Source organism: Pipistrellus kuhlii, unplaced genomic scaffold, assembly GCF_014108245.1.
Source record: "Pipistrellus kuhlii isolate mPipKuh1 unplaced genomic scaffold, mPipKuh1.p scaffold_m20_p_5, whole genome shotgun sequence".
Classification (NCBI taxonomy): domain Eukaryota; kingdom Metazoa; phylum Chordata; class Mammalia; order Chiroptera; family Vespertilionidae; genus Pipistrellus; species Pipistrellus kuhlii.
In genome coordinates, this window is record NW_023425551.1 from 43,320,111 (window position 1) to 43,338,593 (window position 18,483).

An 18,483-nucleotide genomic window follows, 5' to 3' on the forward strand; every position below is an offset into this window, starting at 1 on the left:
GAATCAAAATCATTTCTTTTTCAGGTTGGAAAAAAATATATGTTTTATGGAGTGCCACAGAATTTTAGTAATTAGCTTATGTGTGCCATGAGATGAAAAAGGTTGAAAATCACTGTACTAAATCATGTGAATTTTTTTATATTTGATTGTTTTTGACTTATAAAAATGGCAGTTATATATTTCTGTTTCATACGTGTTGTTTGCACTATACCATATAATCCTTGAATGAATATAAGGACAAACTTAAGAGCAGGAAGGGAAACAGTATATAAGGAATTGTCAGAGGAGAGATGATCTGGATAGGTAAGATAAACTGCCTATGGAAATTGAGGAAGATCAGGGTGAGACTTTCAGAACTGATCCAATAATAACCAGTAAACATTTTCTATTCTGCACACTGCTAGGCACTCCTTTCTTGATACACAGATTCTGGCTTTGTGTACAAAGAACCAGGGATGTAGAAAGAATGAGCAAATCTGTTGAAGAGAACCTGAGTTGGGCCTTATATGATGGAGAGGAATTAGCAAGGAGAAAACAGAATGAGCATAGTGGTACACACGACTCCTTTGTAAGTGATAAGAATGAACTACGGTTTTGGAACTACCAGTCTGATACTGAGTTTTTAAATTGTTAATGTTAGAGAAAAGCTTTTGGAAATTTCTGAAACAATTTCAATAGGTACCCAAGAAGAAAGTAATGTTTTACCATTTTTTCTTTTCTTCCAAATTATTTTATGATTTAATAACTGAAATTATTATTATGAGTGCCTTTCATTATTTAGTATTCTCAACCAACTGTGGGTTTTTAGTGTTTAAACTCATAGACTTTTAGCACTGGAGGGAACACTAAAAGTCATCACATTTTTACTGGGCCCCACCCCTTCTTCTGGTAAGGAAAGCAAGACTTGAGGTAAACTAAATCAGATATTTCATCATAATTAGAACTCACATCTAGTAATTTCTTCTGAAGGGTACTTTACACTACTGTGCCACCTCTCATTTTTATTTGATGCAGTCTTTGAGTGTTCCTGTGTTTACATACTGAAACTGGATAGAAAATCCTTTATGAATTTATATATTTTTTTTTATGTTTAACTTTATGTAACTCCATATACTATTGGGTATTTAATAACTCCTCAAGAAAAAAATTCTTAAGAAATCCATTTTAGTTTATATGTACGTGTGTTTTAAATATATGATAGCCCTAAGCAGTTTGGCTCAGTAGATAGAGCGTCAGCCTGTGGACTGAAGGGTCCCAAGTTCAATTCTAGTCAAAGGTATGTATCTTGGTTGCGGGCACATCCCCAGTAGGATTGTGTGCAGGAAGCAGCTAGTCGATGTTTCTCTCTCATCCATGTTTCTAACTATCCCTCTCCCTTCCTCTGTAAAATATCAATAAAATTGAATGGAAGGGATGGGAAGAGACAGAAAGAGAAACATGATGTGAGAGAGACACATTAATTGGTTGCCTCCCTCACCCGCATTGATCAGGGCTAGAGATCGAGCCTACAGTTGAGGTATGTGCCTGTCAGCAGAATCTAACCCAGGGCCCTTCAGTCTGCAGGCTGACTATCCACTGAACAAAACCAGCTAGAGCTACAGAGCATTAGTAAAATATTGTGTCTCACTATGATTGTTTGTGAATGTTTCTTAGAGTTTTATTGTTTTATCTCTTTGAAAGCTATGTATAGGTATAGCCTATATTATAATAGACATAGCATGTAAATTTTGAATTGTTATGTTCTGATTTTCTTTCCCTATTAATTTTTTAATATGTATATTTTTATTAAAAAATATAGGAAGGGAGAGAGAGATAGAAACATCAATGATGAGAGGGAATCATTGATTGGCTGTCTCCTGCATGCCCCCTACTGGGGATCAAGCATGCAACCAAGCATGTGTCCTTGATTAGAATAAAATCTGGGACCCATCAGTCTGCAGGCCGATGCACTATCCACTGAGTAAAGCTAGCTAGGGCCCTAGTAATTTTTTATGCTCTAAAATATATTCTCAGTGATACTAATGTCTATAATAATAAACACATAAGCTAATTAGACCGGACAGCCAAACAACCTTCAGGACATCATTTGGACAAGGCAGCCCCAGTGGGAGCCAAGGCAGAGGTGGTTAGGGATAATCAGGCAGGCACATGAGCGGTTAGGAGCCAGCAGTCCCAGATTGTGAGAGGGTGCAGGTTGGGCTGAGGCTCCTCCCACACCCCCCTCCTGTGTGTGAATTTTGTGCATTGGACCTCTAGTAGCTATATATATACTTATTTGGGGTAGTTTTTGCCTAGTTATCTTTTTTTATTTGTTAACCTTCTGATTTCTCTATCACTGTGAATAAGATATGTCTGTTTACACAGCATTTAATCTAGCCTGATAATCTGGTTTTTTAAATATCTAACTGGAGATTATAATCCATTTATATTTATTACTAGAGGCCCAGTGCATGAAATTCACGCACCAGTAGGGTCCATAAGTCTGGCCAGCAATCAGGGCTGATCTATGGGGTGACCAGTGGGGCAGTTGGGGGTGGGGGGCTCCCACTGGTACCTACATTGGCTGGTGGCTTGGCACTGCCTGCTTGCCACCCCCACCCCCCTGTCTACTGGTCGCTCTGCAAGTTGTTCTGCCATTTGGTTGATTTGCATATTAGGTTTTTATATAGATTGATGATTACTATTTTCTCTTATTTTGTGCTTTTTTAAAAATCTCTACTTTGCCTTCCTTTGAATTCAATAAGTATATTTCTTACTCTATTCTTACTTTCTGATTGGAGAGTTAGGTGTATTATTACTTTTTAACATGCATGCCTAACCTAAAGTTAATATCTTTACCCTCATCCTGAACATTATAAATCTCTTTAAATTTATGTTTCTCTTGCTGATGCTATTGTTATTCAGATTTTAGTACTATATTATTTATTTATTTTGTAATTCTATAAATCACTGTTTTCATTGTTTAATATTTTCGGTGTATGGATTCATAGTTGTGTTTACCAATAATCCTCATTTCAATTTGGCCCTTCCATTAGGGAAACATTTTTCTTCTCCCTGAAGAACTTATGGAAAGAGTCTTATGGAAAGTTATAGAAAACTTATGGTAAGAGTCTATCAATGCTAGACTCTGTTTTTGCTCGTCTGAGAATGTTATTCTGACCTTATTCTTCACCTTTTGTTGGCTAAACAATTCTGGTTCTCAGTTATTTTATTTTAGCAGTTTGAAGGTAATTCTACTTTCTTCTGGTTGCTATTGAGAATCTAAATGGTATTTTTGTATAGGTTATCTATCTATTCTCTATGCTGCTTTTTACTCTTATCTATTTGTCTTTGTTTTCTGGAATTTGATTATAATTTGCCCCAGGTTTAACTCGGTATCATAAATTTTCTCTCACTTTTCTGCTTGGAATTTGTTATGGTTGGCATTTGTTGTCTTCATCAATTATGGAAATTTTTTGCTGATTCATAGTGAACACATTTTCTTCCCTCCACTCAGCCACAGATTATCTTCTTTTGTAGTATAGATTTATTTTTCCTAGTTCCTTCTTTCCCTGAGTGTGAAGCCTCTCTTGGCTTTTAGCTTTAAGCATGAGGGTTCTCCAGCTTTACTCCTACCCTACAAAAGCCCAAGACTTTACATCTGGTCTTCTGGGTGCAGCAGGCAGTCAAAACAAACACTTCAGGCCATTAGTGCTCAAGGTTCAGTATGTGTGTGTCTATATGTATATATATTGTATGTAGAGGATTTAAGGTTTTTTTGCAAGTGTTTTGGGACCTCTATTGATAAAAATGAAATTCTGTCCTTTGCCTTATAATGGAAATATTTTTCTTGTCATTTAAAAAAAAATAAATCTCCTTTAACTTTTTCCTATAGGTGAGCAGTAGGTCATCCAGTCCTAGCATCAGAATGATCACTACTACCTCAGGACCAACCTCAGAAAAGTCAGCTCGAAGTCATCCATGGACCCCTGATGATTCCATAGGTGACCAGTTTATTTCCTCATTTTAATTATGAAGTGGAATTTACCATGTTTATTTTCATTTACTTGTGTCATTACTGTAGTTGTAATTACACAATGAAGCAGGCATTATACAGTAGTTTAGATTTTCATATTAATAAAAAAATATTTGGTAATAAACTTAAAAATATTTTTTTGAGTATGGAGACAGGGACCGTTAGCCCTCTTCATTTTTTTTCACCCAGATACTAAACATGTATTTTGAAGATAGTTGGTTTGGGGGTTCCCAAATAGGAGATACTGTATTCTTGATACTTTAGCCTGTTGTTGTCCCATTATGATCCATTCTACTGGTTGGTAGTAGTAAAGTCTTTATCTTCTAAATTCCTAAATTCAGCAGAATGGTAAAAATAATCATCTTCATCTCAGTCTTTTGTTTTAAAGATACCAGGTACTTTAGTGAGAAAAAAATTCTGATTGTGACCTTTTGAATCAATTTTAAATAATAGGGAAACTTCATTTTGGTTATAAAGTTTGTTAAGAGTTATTAAAACTCCCTAACATGAATAATTTATCTGGTCAAAATATTAGTATTAAAATCTCGTGATAGAATAGTTTTATTATGGGCAAGCAGAAAATTATATGTTATAGTAGAATTAACTTTTCCTCTGCATTAGAAGAATACCTTGATAAATACTCAGCAGTATTCTCCTATAAAAATTATTTATATGCTATGATGTCAGAGAACAAACAGCAATCTCTTAGACCTTGGAAAGTTAAACCATTTGGGATTTTATATAAAATCATCTATGTTATTAATAGTGGCAATTAAATTGAAATTAAAAAGTCGGCTTTCTGTGTTCACAAACTAAAATACAGCTTATAAGTATTTATAAATACTTGGCTTGGTTTAATCAAATTTATAATTTAATTTAAAAAATATTTGGGTGGCTTTTCTCTGTGTCATGTAAGATAGAACTATGTTTAGCCAGGGGTGTACTCTCTAGTTTTAGTAAGTTTAAATTTAGCGGTAGCAAAAACTCTTCTAAGTTTCACCCCTAGCAGAATCCAACCTAAGATTGCTCAAAATATTTACCACTACTCAGCACATGTGTAGAATTCATCATGACGTGCTTCTGCTTAGAGGCAGACAGGGAAATGCTCTTGACATACTTGACCACTGACAGTCAGGTAATATCAGCTTTTTTTGGTTCCTAAATCCTCAGTGAGGGAGTACTCTCCTTGACATTACAGCATTTGTCTAAACCTGGTACTACACATGGCAGGCCTCCTGACTTCAGCCTAGATTAAAGTCAACATGCGGGTAAAATCAAATTCTCTTAGGTCCATCTCACTTAACTGCTGTGTTTCCACTTCATGTGCTTTCCCACCCTTCCAACCCCCATCTCATTTTTTCTTATCTGGAACCTAAAGTACCATAAAATATCAATAGCTAGAAATTGTACATAGGTCCAACTTATTATATTAACTAATTTTTTTTTTTTGCTTTGAAATTATTACAAATGTGTGGTTATCATTTTTAAATAATGTTGAATGCAATTTTAGAAGTTGAGGCTCTGGTTTAAATTTATAATTAATGAAGTTCAGCTTTGCACAATTTATAAGAAAAGTGTTGCTAACCAAGCTAATATAATAAATTATAGGGAAGGGGTAGATAAAGCCTTTTTCTTTGAAGGCCCACTGATTCAGGAAAAAAATTAGAAGTGCATACATAAGTTAAAACAACCTAATTATTATTTTATTATTATTATTATTTAAACGAGAAAGCAGTCTATGTGTTTTCCAGAGAAAATTAAAGAGCAGAAGGATTTAATAATCACTGTACATATTGAGTGCTCATGGGTTTCTGGGTTTCTTTTTATAACATAGTAGAGATTTTAAAAATAAAAAAAAGATAAATGTATACTGAGAGAGTTGCCCGGGCCTAGTAGAGGAAGCCACAGAACTTGGGAAAACTGGAGTTTTCCTGGGCTTAGTACTTGACCAAGAACTAAGTTCTCTTGAGCTTAACACTTGGCCACGTACTTAGTTCTCCTAGGCTTAGTACTTGGCCAAGGTAGAAGACACAGCCCATTGCTGTAATCTGATGAAAGTGTCATGATATAGACATATAAAAGTAAAGTAGTCATGATATAGAATAAACTACCAAATTTGTAGTGCCAGCTGAGAATTTTAATAGTTAAGATCAATTAGGTAAAACTTGGCATCGTCTGCAACATTTTGTAAAGTTGTGAGACTTATTCTTTAATAATAAAGCAGAAAGAAGACAATACTGCACCTGAAGGGAACACCTTCTTAGAGAATATGAGATGGTTATAAGTATTGTGTTTGAGGAGCCAGAAGATGTATTTTGGCCTAATTTAACCAAAGAAATGTGAGTCTTGACATTCAGGAAACAAGATTAAATTTGATTAGCAATTAAAACATTAAAGAACAAACTCTCATGGAGAGTTTGCCTAACAATCAGTTATTACTATTAGACACTAAAAATTAAAGTTCAGATTGTGTGTAAGTGAGAAAGTGAAATCTCACTTCTTGGTTTAGAGAAAACTAATGTTCCCACCATTGAAGGGTTTAATTGTTTGAATAAATATTTGGACTTTTTTCCACCCCCAGAATATTGTGAAACTTTGATATATTATACTGAATTCTGAAACACAGATACAGGGTACTGATTAATAAGATACATCAAGTGTCAATGATTTAAGATTGCGTAATATTATAGAAGTGTTAAATTGAAAAACTTTTAAGACAGTTGTTCCTATAAAGTCAAGGGGAAATCATTTATTATTAAATGTTTTTTTAACTTATTTTTTAATTCTCACCCAGTGATATGTTTACTGATTTTAATATATTTTTATTGCTTTCAGAGAGGAAGGTAGATGGATAGAGAGGAAACAACAATGATGAGAAGAGAGAATCGTTAATCATTTGCCTCCTTCACGTCTCCACTGGGTATTGAGCTCACAGTCCTAGCATGTGCCCTTGACTGGAATCAAACCCAGGACCCTTCAGCCTGCAGGCTGATGCTCTATCCACTGAGCAAAACCAGCTAGGGCTTGCTTATTGATTTTAGAGAGAGGGAAACATAAATGCGAGAGTACAACATAGATTGGTTGCTTCTCATACTCGTTCCAACTGGGGATCGGACCTGTGATCTTTCAGTATACAGGACAGCATTCCAACCACACTGGCCAGGGCAAGGAAAAATCATTTATAACCAGTTTTAACTTAGTGGAAAGTACTGTTCTTTGGGAGCATGGTTTGAAATAGCTGTTGGGAATGAGGAGAGGGTTGGTCAGAAAGACAACAAATTAACTATACTTCTCATTTAGCCATTTCATAAAAACTTTTATGTTAGTGTATGATTTTAGGGTAAATAAGGCTCTCCTAGTCAATACTGTTATTCTTTAATAAACATTACTTTTCAGTCTGAAATACAAACTTGAGTGTTTTAAAACACCCTCTCTTTCTTATTCTCCATTTAGTATCAATAACAAGAATAATAATCACTGTGTGTTGAGTGCATATCATATGTCAGTATTGTATGGTATTTCTTATATGCATTATATCATTTGGTCTGTTAGCTTTTGGAGTTATTCGCAAGCACATTCTCAATAGTTAAATAACAAAACAAAAAACTACTAAAGTACCGGTCAACAATAAGTTCAGGATGTTACTGAGCCATCAAACTCTTACATCTTTTCATGCATTGGATGCAGAGCCTAGCTGCTACCCTGGCCTTGCCTTTATCCACACTGCTCTTTCAGTCAGTTGCTTGTCAGAAAAAGGGCTGAAGAGCAGCTCACTTGTTTAGTTCATTTATTCTCCACTAAGAGTGGGAAAGCAGCTACTTCTGAAATAGAAAACTCCATATTACTTCACAGTTATCCTACCTGCTTCTGGAATTGTATTTAAATATTAATGTCAGGAAAAGGCCATTCCATGCTTCTAAGCAAGTAGTTAGGGCAGTTTACCTCTATTAAAAGACAAACAAACGCTATATGTTCAAAAGTTTGATAAAATTTGACTGGTTGTTTGAATTAACCCATTTAACAGTTTGGGCATGACTTTGAGCCACATTTTTCTTATATGTACTATACTCCCATCAATAATCTCGCTCATTTTTCACAGTGATTCTTATTGGGAGGGTTGGGGCTCACTAGAATCTATATATATTGGAGGTGACCCACTGGAAGAGAATGTGTCTCTTGCTTTCCCCTTTCCCCAGTTAAGGAACACTAGTGTTGCTGGAGTTGACACAGCCTTATAGTAAACCTAGCATGATCAGGAGAAAAAGCAGATGTGGGTTTGCGTAGGTAAAGTCTGTGAAGACTGAATTATAAATGTAAAGGCCATGATTCTGAATTTAAATATAAAGAGTACTGTATTCATGGTTCTGTATAACAAAAAAAGTGTTAAAACAGCAATGTAAACTTAAGTTCTGAATTAACTGACAAAAGGACACAGATTTCCTTACTTTTAAAAGATCAGCACTTGAGTATATCCTTGTTTTTTATATTTAATTAAACAAGGGCTTAATGAGCTTTAATATTATTTAACTTACTAGAGGCCCGGTGCACGAAATTTGTGCACAGGCCGGGGGGGGGGGGGTAGGTTGGGGGGGGGAGTTGTCGCCTCAGCCTAGCTGCACCGTCTCCAATCCAGGACACCTTGGGGGGTGTCCCAACTGCTGGTTTAGGTTGGGCCTAAACTGGCAGTCAGGCATCCCTCTCACAATCCTGGCCTGCTGGCTCCTAATTGCTGCATCCTGGTCACCCCCAACTGCCCACCTCTGCCAGCCTGGTCACTCCTAACTGCCCCTCCTGCCGGCCTGGTTGCCCCCAAACTGCCCCCCCTCTCCACGCTAGCCTAGTCGCCCCTCACTGCCCCCCCCCTGCCAGCCTAATCGCCCCCAATTTTCCCCTCCACCAGATTGCCCCTAACTTCCCCCTCCCTCCCCTGCCGCCTGGTCACCCCATCTGCAGGCCTGGTTGCCCCTAACTGCCCCCCCCCCTGCCATCCTGTTTGCCTTTCACAGCCCCCCTGCCGACCTGGTTGCCCCACGCAGCCTGCTATTCAGTCATTTGGTTGTCCCTCACTAAACCCCCTGCCGGCCTGGTCGTAGGTAGCCATCTTGTGAGGGTGTGAGGGTCAATTTGCATATTATATCTTTATTATAAAAGATAGCCGACTTAAATTATAAGTATGAGAGTATGGTTGCATTCTAATTATCTGGTAATTAGATATTCCCTGTTTAGCTTACCTTTAGAATTCAGAACTAGATTCTTCATTATCAATAGTAACTTTTTAAAAAAATGTTTTTATTTCAGTGAAGAAGGGAGGGGGGAGAGAGATAGAAACATCAATGATAAGAGAGAATCATTGATCAACTGTCCCTGCACATTTCTCACTTGGGATCAAGACTGCAACCCAGGCATGTGCCCTGACCTGGAATCAAACTGTGACTTCCTGGTCAACAAACCACTGATCCATGCCCACCGGGCCAGTAATAACTTTTATGTTATTTACTTTAGGGGGAAAAGTCCAATATTTCATGCATGCTTTCCTGCTCTTGTTTTAAAGTATTTATGACAGAAAATAAATAAAATCCATGCTTGAATTACAGATACGAATGGATCAGACAACTCCATCCCAATGGCCTATCTTACACTGGATCACCAACTACAGGTAAAGGAGTCCTGTACTTTGTCAGTCAGTGTTTACTTTTTTTTTACAAAAAGTTTAGAGAATTTATCTTTAAAGCTGACATTTGTGTTTCGGTCTTTGTATATTCATTTATTTATGTTTTTAACCTCTTCGTCTTGTTAAAATAAATTATTCTTTCAGTTAATTAAATTTAAAATGGGCAAAATCATGTTCTTACTCTAATAGTCATGTTAAAATACTCTTTACCTTTAAGAATGCCAAGAATAGCATTTTTTGTTCTTTAATTTTAGTGCAATAAAATATAAAATTTCTATGTATTGCTTATTTCTATGTAATAAATTTTGTGATATATTGTCATGTTCATAGTGTCTAAAATCTAAGTAATACACTTTAGTGTCTCCATTATACCAAATATTTTTTGGTATAATGCCTTTTGGCAACCTGAAATATAAAGCCTTGAGTCCAAGAGTACTCTTCATGGTTCTCAGGAACAACTGTTAAAACAGCAAGTGTAAATTTAAATTCTGAGTTAACTCTGACAGAAGGACACAGATTTTCTAGAGCATGGTTGGACACTTATTTTTAAAAGATCATTACTTGAGTGCTATAAAAATAATACATCACAGTCATTATTTTAAATCTCACCTTAGCTAGATAATGAGATTTGATTTAATTATGTTTTAACATTTTAAAATTTGTTTTCAGCCTCTAGCACCATGCCCAAACTCCAAAGAATCTATGGCAGTGTTTGAACAGCATTGCAAAATGGCACAAGAATATATGAAAGTTCAAACAGAAATTGCATTGTTATTACAGAGAAAGTAAGTTATCTTTTATGAATAAAAATTAAAATTAAGTATTTTGAGTTTGAAATATGTTAAGGTGCAATCCAATTTAATAAAAGGGTTATATGCAAATTAACTGTCACCCCGACACAGTGACGCCCATAGCGTACAGTGCCCCAGCCATGAAGGGAGGGAGGGCTGCGGATACAATGCAGGGCTGCTGGGCTAGGGGCGTGACCCCGGGCCACCGCCACTTGACTCGTGGCATGCCCCCAGCCCAGCAGACACAATGCAGGGGGTCCTCTGCACATGAGCTGCAGAGGAAACACCTTTTCTGACTGCTCATTGGCTAAGCTCCCAATACACCACTAGCAATGTTCTTGGTAACTTGGGTAATAAGAATCCAAGAAGGTGATCTAGGGTTTTTCCACCACACTCCTGGAGGAAAAACTAAGCTCTGCTGCTGGAGGGGCTAAGAAATGTCATATCCTACCCTAGCTGGTTTGGCTCAGTGGATAGACCCTTGGCCTGCCAACCGCAGGATCCAGGTTCAATTCTGATTAAGGGCATGTACCTAGGTTGCAGACTCCTCCCAGTTCATGGCTCATGCAGAAGGCAACCAATTGAAGTGTCCCTCTCACATTGATGTTTCTCTGTCTTTCCCTTTCTCTTCCAAGCTCTCTTAAAAATCAATGGAAACATATCCTCAGGTGAGGATAAAAAAAAAAAAAAAGAAAGAAAGAAAAAAATGTCATATCTTATGAAAGACACATCTTGAAAATGGCTAAAAACGTTGTCATTTTTTTTTTTTTGTGGTGAAGGAACTGTAGTCCGTGTTGATGAAAGCACCTTGGCAGCTGTGGCAGTGGCAGCAGCAGCAGGGTGATGGGGCTGGCGCCTTCCCAGATCAGCATGGTCACCTCCCACAGAGGGAGGCCAGACTGCGGCTTAGGCCTGCTCCCCATGGGGAAGCGGACCTAAGCCTAAGCCGTCAGTAAGACATCCCTGCGGGCTCCCAGTCTGTGAGAGGGGCAGGATGGGCTGAGGGCACCCCCACCCTAGTGCACGAATTTCATGCACCGGGCCTCTAGTATTAAAGACACGAAAACTTTATCATTTTTAGAATTAAAGATTAAGCATATTTCTAACTTGGAGATTTTATATATGTTTAAGCACCCTTTCACTATTTTTCATGCAAAAATTAACCCTTTTGACATATCATATTATAGTTGTACTAAGGAAAGTAAACTGGTGGCACATAAACATGTTTTATGCTCTTAGAGTTATGGTTAAGCAACTTAGATTTGTTTTCTTAGACATAGGTAAAATAATTTGATTTACTAATAGTGCTTTGTCTTAGAAACATGAAGTACAATTTTTACAATATTTTATTTGCATTTCTTGTTTTAAAAAACTTTACTTTGCTTAAGCATGAAATTTTATACCTCTTAAGCTGATTTGTGGTGATAACTAAAATGAAATGTAGGGAAAAAATCATGGAAGCTATATATACAAATGGTAACAGGATTTCCTCTATTTAATAAAACAAAAAATAATCTCATTTTCTGAAGTAATCTATGGAAAGTTTTCTGTTTGTACTTCCAAGAAAAATAAAAAAAATAATTTCATCACAATTTACTGATAATAGTGATTTAAATGATTTCAACTAATATAGTAAACCCTCGATTTTGCAGACCTCAATTTAATAGACTTTAGATTTATTGGACAAAACTTCCTGTCCATATGTCATATGTGAAAATTAACGCCCCATTAATTTTTAAATGCTTTTTAAATATATATATATATATATATATATATATATTTTATTTTTTACAGAGAGGAAGAGAGAGGGATAGGGAGTAAGAAACATCGATGAGAGAGAATTATCGATCAACTGTCTCTTGTACACCCCCTTCTGGGGAAGTGCCTGCAACCAAGGTACATGCCCTTGACCGGAACTGGACCTGGGACCTTTCAGTCCTCAGGCCGACACTCTATCCAATGAGCTAAACCGGTTTCAGCTTAAATGCTTTTAACCAAGATTTGCTTATAATTAAATTAACAGGTTATTTATTTTTTTGTTTGTTTTTTTATTGGTGTTACTAATTCACTGTTATTTTTAACAGATTTTAGCGAATAGGCCCTATGTTGGAAAAAAAAACAAAAAAACACTGTAGTAATTTCACTGGCATAAACTCTATATTTTTTATTTCACATATTTAATCTATACTTTTTTCATACTTTAATCATTTGAAAGAAAAATTCTGTACTAGAAAAAGCAAATAGTAGATTGGGGGATGTGAAAGCTATGATATGTTTAGTCAATTTAAATACTTACTTTAACTAAGAAATGTTACTCAGAAATAGTTTTTAGGATTTTTTTTTATAATATATTTTATTGATTTTGCACAGAGAGGAAGGGAGAGAGATAGAGTTAGAAACATCGATGGGAGAGAGTCATCGATCAGCTGCCTCTTGCACACTCCCTACTGGGGATATGCCTGCAACCAAGGTACATGCCCTTGACCGGAATCGAACCCGGGACCCTTCAGTCCCTAAGCCGACGCTCTATCCATTGAGCCAAACCGGTCTCGGCAGTTTTTAGGATTTTTCATTAATTATTGAGGAATATTCAGTAGCTTCGCTTCAGGAGCTAATACTTAATATCCCCCAAATATAAGAAACTTTTAAAAGTTTACTAGGCTACTGAGGATCTTTCCTGAAAACGCAGACATGCAATTTAAAAGTAGTACTTGATATTGTTCTCAGTTTTAAAGTAGGTAAGAGATTTAAGATGATAGTGTCTATTCTAAATAGCTTGCAAATGTTCTGCTGGCTGCCACTTTGCACTGTAGTTAAATAGAATTCTGACTTCAGAATATAAGTACATGAATATAAAAGTGGAATGCAAACTATAAAATCTTTAAGTGTTATTTTTCTGTAGTCAGATGAAGCCCTTCCCAGCTTTTTTCCCTTCCTTCCTTCACAAAAAGGATATCAAATGAAATGTTTTGAGACTTATTATTCCATATTATCTTTTTATTAATTACCTAAGTACAGTTACTTATTAAAAGAATTATGATATTTGTATGTTTATACCAGAAGAGTGATTGATAGTTTTCATTCCAGCTCATAAATCTCCTTGAGTAGTGTACCTAAGTTACATAATGATAAACCCAGAATTAAAGGTATACTTCATTAAGCTTCCATCTTTAACTATTAAGATATGAATTTTTCTATCATGTAGAATATCTTATTATTGGTATTTGTTTTCAGGCAAGAACTAGTTGCAGAACTGGACCAGGATGAAAAGGACCAGCAAAATACATCTCGTCTGGTACAGGAACATAAAAAGCTTTTAGATGAAAACAAAAGCCTTTCTACTTATTACCAGCAATGCAAAAAACAACTAGAGGTCATCAGAAGTCAGCAACAAAAACGACAAGGCACTTCATGATTCTCTAGGACTTAAATTTTAAAATATGCAAAGACTTTTTTTTTTTAAAGAAACAAAAATCTTTATAATGACAATCATTCATGAGTGTTAGCTTTTTGGCATGTTCTGAATGCCAACTACCTATATTTGCTGCATTTGTTTCATTGTTTATTTTCCTTTTCTCCCGGTGGACATGCAATTCAACTGTCTCCTTGCGTAACATGGGGGCATCTATGACTTGAATAAGCAGCAGTTCTCAATCAACTTCCAAACAGATGTGTGAGCCATGGCTGTATATGCATGCTCTTTGTGTGAAGGCTAGCCTAACAAAACCAGGAGGTATCAAACTAGCTACTATGTGCAAAACACCTTTTTTTCCCTTTTTTTTTTTGAGGTGGAACCTCAAGAATGATGCTGTTCTTGTTTCTCATCTCAAAAAAAATGAATAAAATTTTTCCCCCCGAGGATGGTATATACGAAGTTAAAGACAGGGTATGGTAAATCTAGAATAATTGGTGGTGCATTTTAGAAATGCAATACCTTGAGGAATATTCAAATTGAAGGCTTTGATGCCAACATCCTTGGATCAGTACTGAACTTAGTTTCATCCATAAAATATTTAAAGGTAAGTGGTGGCTACTATATTTAATAAAAGCATATTTCATTAGATGAAAATTTGATTAGGACACATTAAACAAAGTGGAACCCTTTATAAAGTTTAAAGGTTTTTAATTCTGTGATAACATGTATGCGTGTTGAAATTGTAAAGCTTTTATGACTAATATGAATATCTCTCCAATGAAATTAAAAAGTAAATGAACACTATCCAACTTAAGTCATAATTCCTTCCTGTAATAATTATTGGATTATTTTACTATATATTTGAAAAACTGGAGAAATACAGAAAATGGAAATAATTGCTCCAGTGAAAAGGCTTGGACTTAGATACTTTTACAACATGATATGCATTAAAAAACTAGGAAATCAGGAAATATTAGTAAGAAAGAAGCAATTACAAATTTATCAAATATCTTATTTATCGGTATTAGAATAATTGATTTTCCTGGCAAGCCCATCCTAGAATGTCTATTGCCTTTCAACACTTTTAAGGAAATTCCAACACTTATAAAGAGAGAAAATTTATATTGTTAACAATAACTTTGCTACCAATTTTGAAAATAAAAGTAATAAAACTTCATTGAAATAATAGGCTATATAAGATCTATTTTTTCAGTTGGTATTAAAATAAATCATATTTTGATACCAGTACAAGGTGTCTTTTAAATAAGGATGTCATCAATCTCATTTTTATAGCATTAATGTTTTTTTAAGAAAAATTTAAAATGGAAGTATAATTGATGTGATTATTAGAACTATATCATGATTGTACTGTAGTTTTGCTCTATTTCAGATTAGCAGGTTGATCTAAGTTATCAAAACTATTCTTAAAAATGCTAAAGCAGGTAACTTTTTCTTTCATTATTTTTTCCTCCTTCCACTCAGTTTTATAATGTAATCTTTGTGTATACAAGCAATAAAGGCAAAGGACAGTTTGTACTAAATTGTGTCATTTTTTTAGCTCTTCAAAATCTCTTAGATTCTGGTAAATAAATGTCTACCATCACTTCATTTAAACAAAAGGAGGGTTATTATTTCCAAATAAGTTGGTTACCTAGCTGGAAGTAATATTGGACTTCAATATATTAATAGTAAAATAAAATTGGCACACACACAAAAAAACTGTAGACTAAGGAAAAGCATAACTCAACCATAGCATTGTTTATATATATATTTGTCACTCCTCCAAAAGGGACCTAATCAGTGTTTAGGGATGTTTTTTATTATCAGAGAAGAGCATAAGCTATGCCGGCAGGGATACTAAGGCTTGACTTTTCCATTAGGATTTAACATTATAGATTTTTATTTTATTTCTTAGTCATTAATGTGTTTTTGCTCTACATTACATACTTAAAGGAGAAAGTTATTGTTACTATTACATATAGTCAATTCATAAAAATATCTGACTAGGTAAATGAAAGTAAATAATAGTTTTAAGTATGATGCCAAATACAAAAAAGGCTTTTTGCACACTTGCCTGTTTGTTAACATTAGCTCCTGGGATTTTCAATCCTGTAATCTTCCTGGACACTGGGTACAGTTCAGCCTTACTTGGTTTTTAAGTAGTTGTGTTGCCAAGCTAAAATTTTTGAATCCTGATTAATAATCAGAGAAAATTATTTCAGTGATCATTAAAATCCACAGCCAGTTTCATCAGTTTCCTTAGCCATCAAACCTTCAAAGAGATTAACAATGAGCCAAATTTTTTATTCTGATTTTAGTATTAATTCTAATCCTTGGGGGGTGAGGGAGGGGTTTTTTAGTTTTGTGTGTGTTTTGTTTTTGTTTTGTTTTTTGTGTGGAAATAACAAACAAGACAGGTGGCTAAAAGCTCGCAATGTAAGAAATTCACGAACAGTCTATGAACAAGCCAGAATTATGTTTTGTTCTTGCCTCCAAGAAAAGAAGCAAAGCTTTAATCTAAAGGGAAGTACTCCTCAACCATAAAAACACTTAGTTCAGAATATTTACCTTAAACTTCAACAAATAAAAATTAGTTCAGAATATTTACCTTAAACTTTAACAACATAAAAAAAGAAATGAAAACCATAAAAAAAGAATCAGACAGAAATGAGAGATACAGTAACTGAAGTGAAGAATAATTTACAGGGTTTCAACAGTAGAGTACATGAAGCAGAGAATCAAGTCAGCAATTTGGAATATAAAGAAGCAGAAAACACCCAATCAAAACAGCAAAAAGGAAAAAGGTAAAAAAGAAAAGTAAGGATAAAGTAAGGAACCTTTGGGACACCTTCAAAGGTAAAACATTTGTATCATTGGGGGTGCCAGAAGGAGAAAAGAGAGCAAAAAATTGAAACTTTTTTGAAAAAATGACAGAAAACTTCCCTAACCTGCTAAAGGGAATAACTATAGAAGTCCAGAAAGCACGGAGAGTCCTAAACAAGATGAACACAAAAAAGCTCATTTTCATGACACATCTATAATTAAAATACTAAGGTTTAAAGACAATCTTATAAGTAACAAGAGAAAAGCAGTCAGTTACCTATCAGGGAGCTCCCATAAGATTGTCAGCTGGTTTCTCAACAGGAACTTTATAGACCAGAACAGATTAGAATGAAATATTCAAAGTGATGAAAAGTAAGAGCCTATAACCAAGATTATTCTACCCAGCAAACTGATCATTTAGAATCAAAGGATAGATCAAGATCTTCCCAGACAAGAAAAAGCTAAAATTCATCACCACCAACCAGTTTTATTTTTTTTTAAAGGGGTCGTCTTTAAGATGAAGGGAAGGGAAATGAACAATAAATGGCCATAATAAATCAAAATAAAAAACAAAATCTTGGCCTGGCCAGTGGCTTGGTTGGTTAGACCATCATCCTGGTGCAGATTTGATCCTAGGTTGTAGCACATAAGGGAGAGAACTGATCAATGTTTCTCTCTCACATTGATGTTTCTCTATCAACAAAAACATATTCAAATGACAGACAAAATGTTACCATATGGGGCAGCATGGATGCACCTAGATAGTATTATGCTAAGTGAAATAAGTCAGAGAAAGACAACCACATGATTTCACTTACATGTGGAACCTAAAGAGCAATGTAAACAAAACGGAAACAGACTCATAGATACAGAGAACAAATTAATGGTTGCCAGAAGAGAGGGGAATTTGAGGAATGATGAAGAGAGTGAGAAGTACAGATTGTTAGCTACAAAATAGTCATGGGGATGTAAAGTGCAGCATAGAAAATATAGCCAATAATATTGTAATAGCTATGCATGGTGCCAGTTTGGTACTGGAAATGTTAGGGGGAGCACTTTGTAAAGCATATGATTATCTAACCACTATGCTGTACACCTAAAACTAATGTAAAATAATATTGAGGATAAACTGTAATTGAGAAAAAGTTTTAATTTAAATAAATTTTTAAAAATTACCTATAGCAGCATAGCATATTGAAGATACTTGTGTAAGTGTTACAAATGTTTGACTATTTTTGCTTAAGTATTCTAGGGCAGCAGTCACCAAACGGTGGTCTGCAGACCACTGGTGGTCCATGAGGTCCTAAAGGTTGGTGACTGCTGATTTTAGAGCAGTGGTTGCCGATTGGTGGTTCGCAAGGTCTGAAAGGTTGGCGACCGCTGTTTCAGGGTATTGAATGTTATTTTTCCTCCAAGTTTCTTCATTTGTTTTTAAGAATAGTTTATGATTTCTTCACAATCTCAGTGAATTCTACTTTGCATGAAGTACAGAATAGAATGCACTGCTAAGTGATTCTTCTAATTAGAAAACTGATTTTTTTGTAATTTATCTAAGTTACATTATTTTATTCCTTTACCAACGTATTAGACCCCTCCCCCCCAACCAACATGTGTGTGACACACACACTTGTAAATTCTACCTTCATTTTAGTAAATCCATCCATTAACATGCCTGTAACAAATTTTTATTGAGCACCCACTAAACCAAGCTGCTATGGCTATTGCCAAGTGACATATCCATTTTAGTCTCATGGTAGTTAAATTCCCA

The 18,483-nt window shown here is 35.3% G+C and overlaps 1 protein-coding gene across 5 annotated transcripts in view; it reads left to right on the plus strand.

Moving 5' to 3' along the window:
* Positions 1-15,428, plus strand: part of MAP3K7 (mitogen-activated protein kinase kinase kinase 7) — a 65,521-nt gene extending 50,093 nt beyond the window's left edge. For 4 of the 5 annotated variants that reach the window (XM_036413805.2, XM_036413806.2, XM_036413803.2 and 1 more), the window contains 4 exons: positions 3,875-3,983; positions 9,610-9,671; positions 10,356-10,471; positions 13,712-15,428. In XM_036413805.2, coding sequence (XP_036269698.1) covers positions 3,875-3,983; positions 9,610-9,671; positions 10,356-10,471; positions 13,712-13,892 — 468 coding nt within the window. In that variant the 3' untranslated portion in view covers positions 13,893-15,428. Of the gene's footprint in view, positions 1-3,035; positions 3,104-3,874; positions 3,984-9,609; positions 9,672-10,355; positions 10,472-13,711 lie in introns of those variants that run through there. The other variant, XM_036413807.2, reaches the window with a different exon arrangement.
* The last annotated feature ends 3,055 nt before the right edge of the window (positions 15,429-18,483 follow it).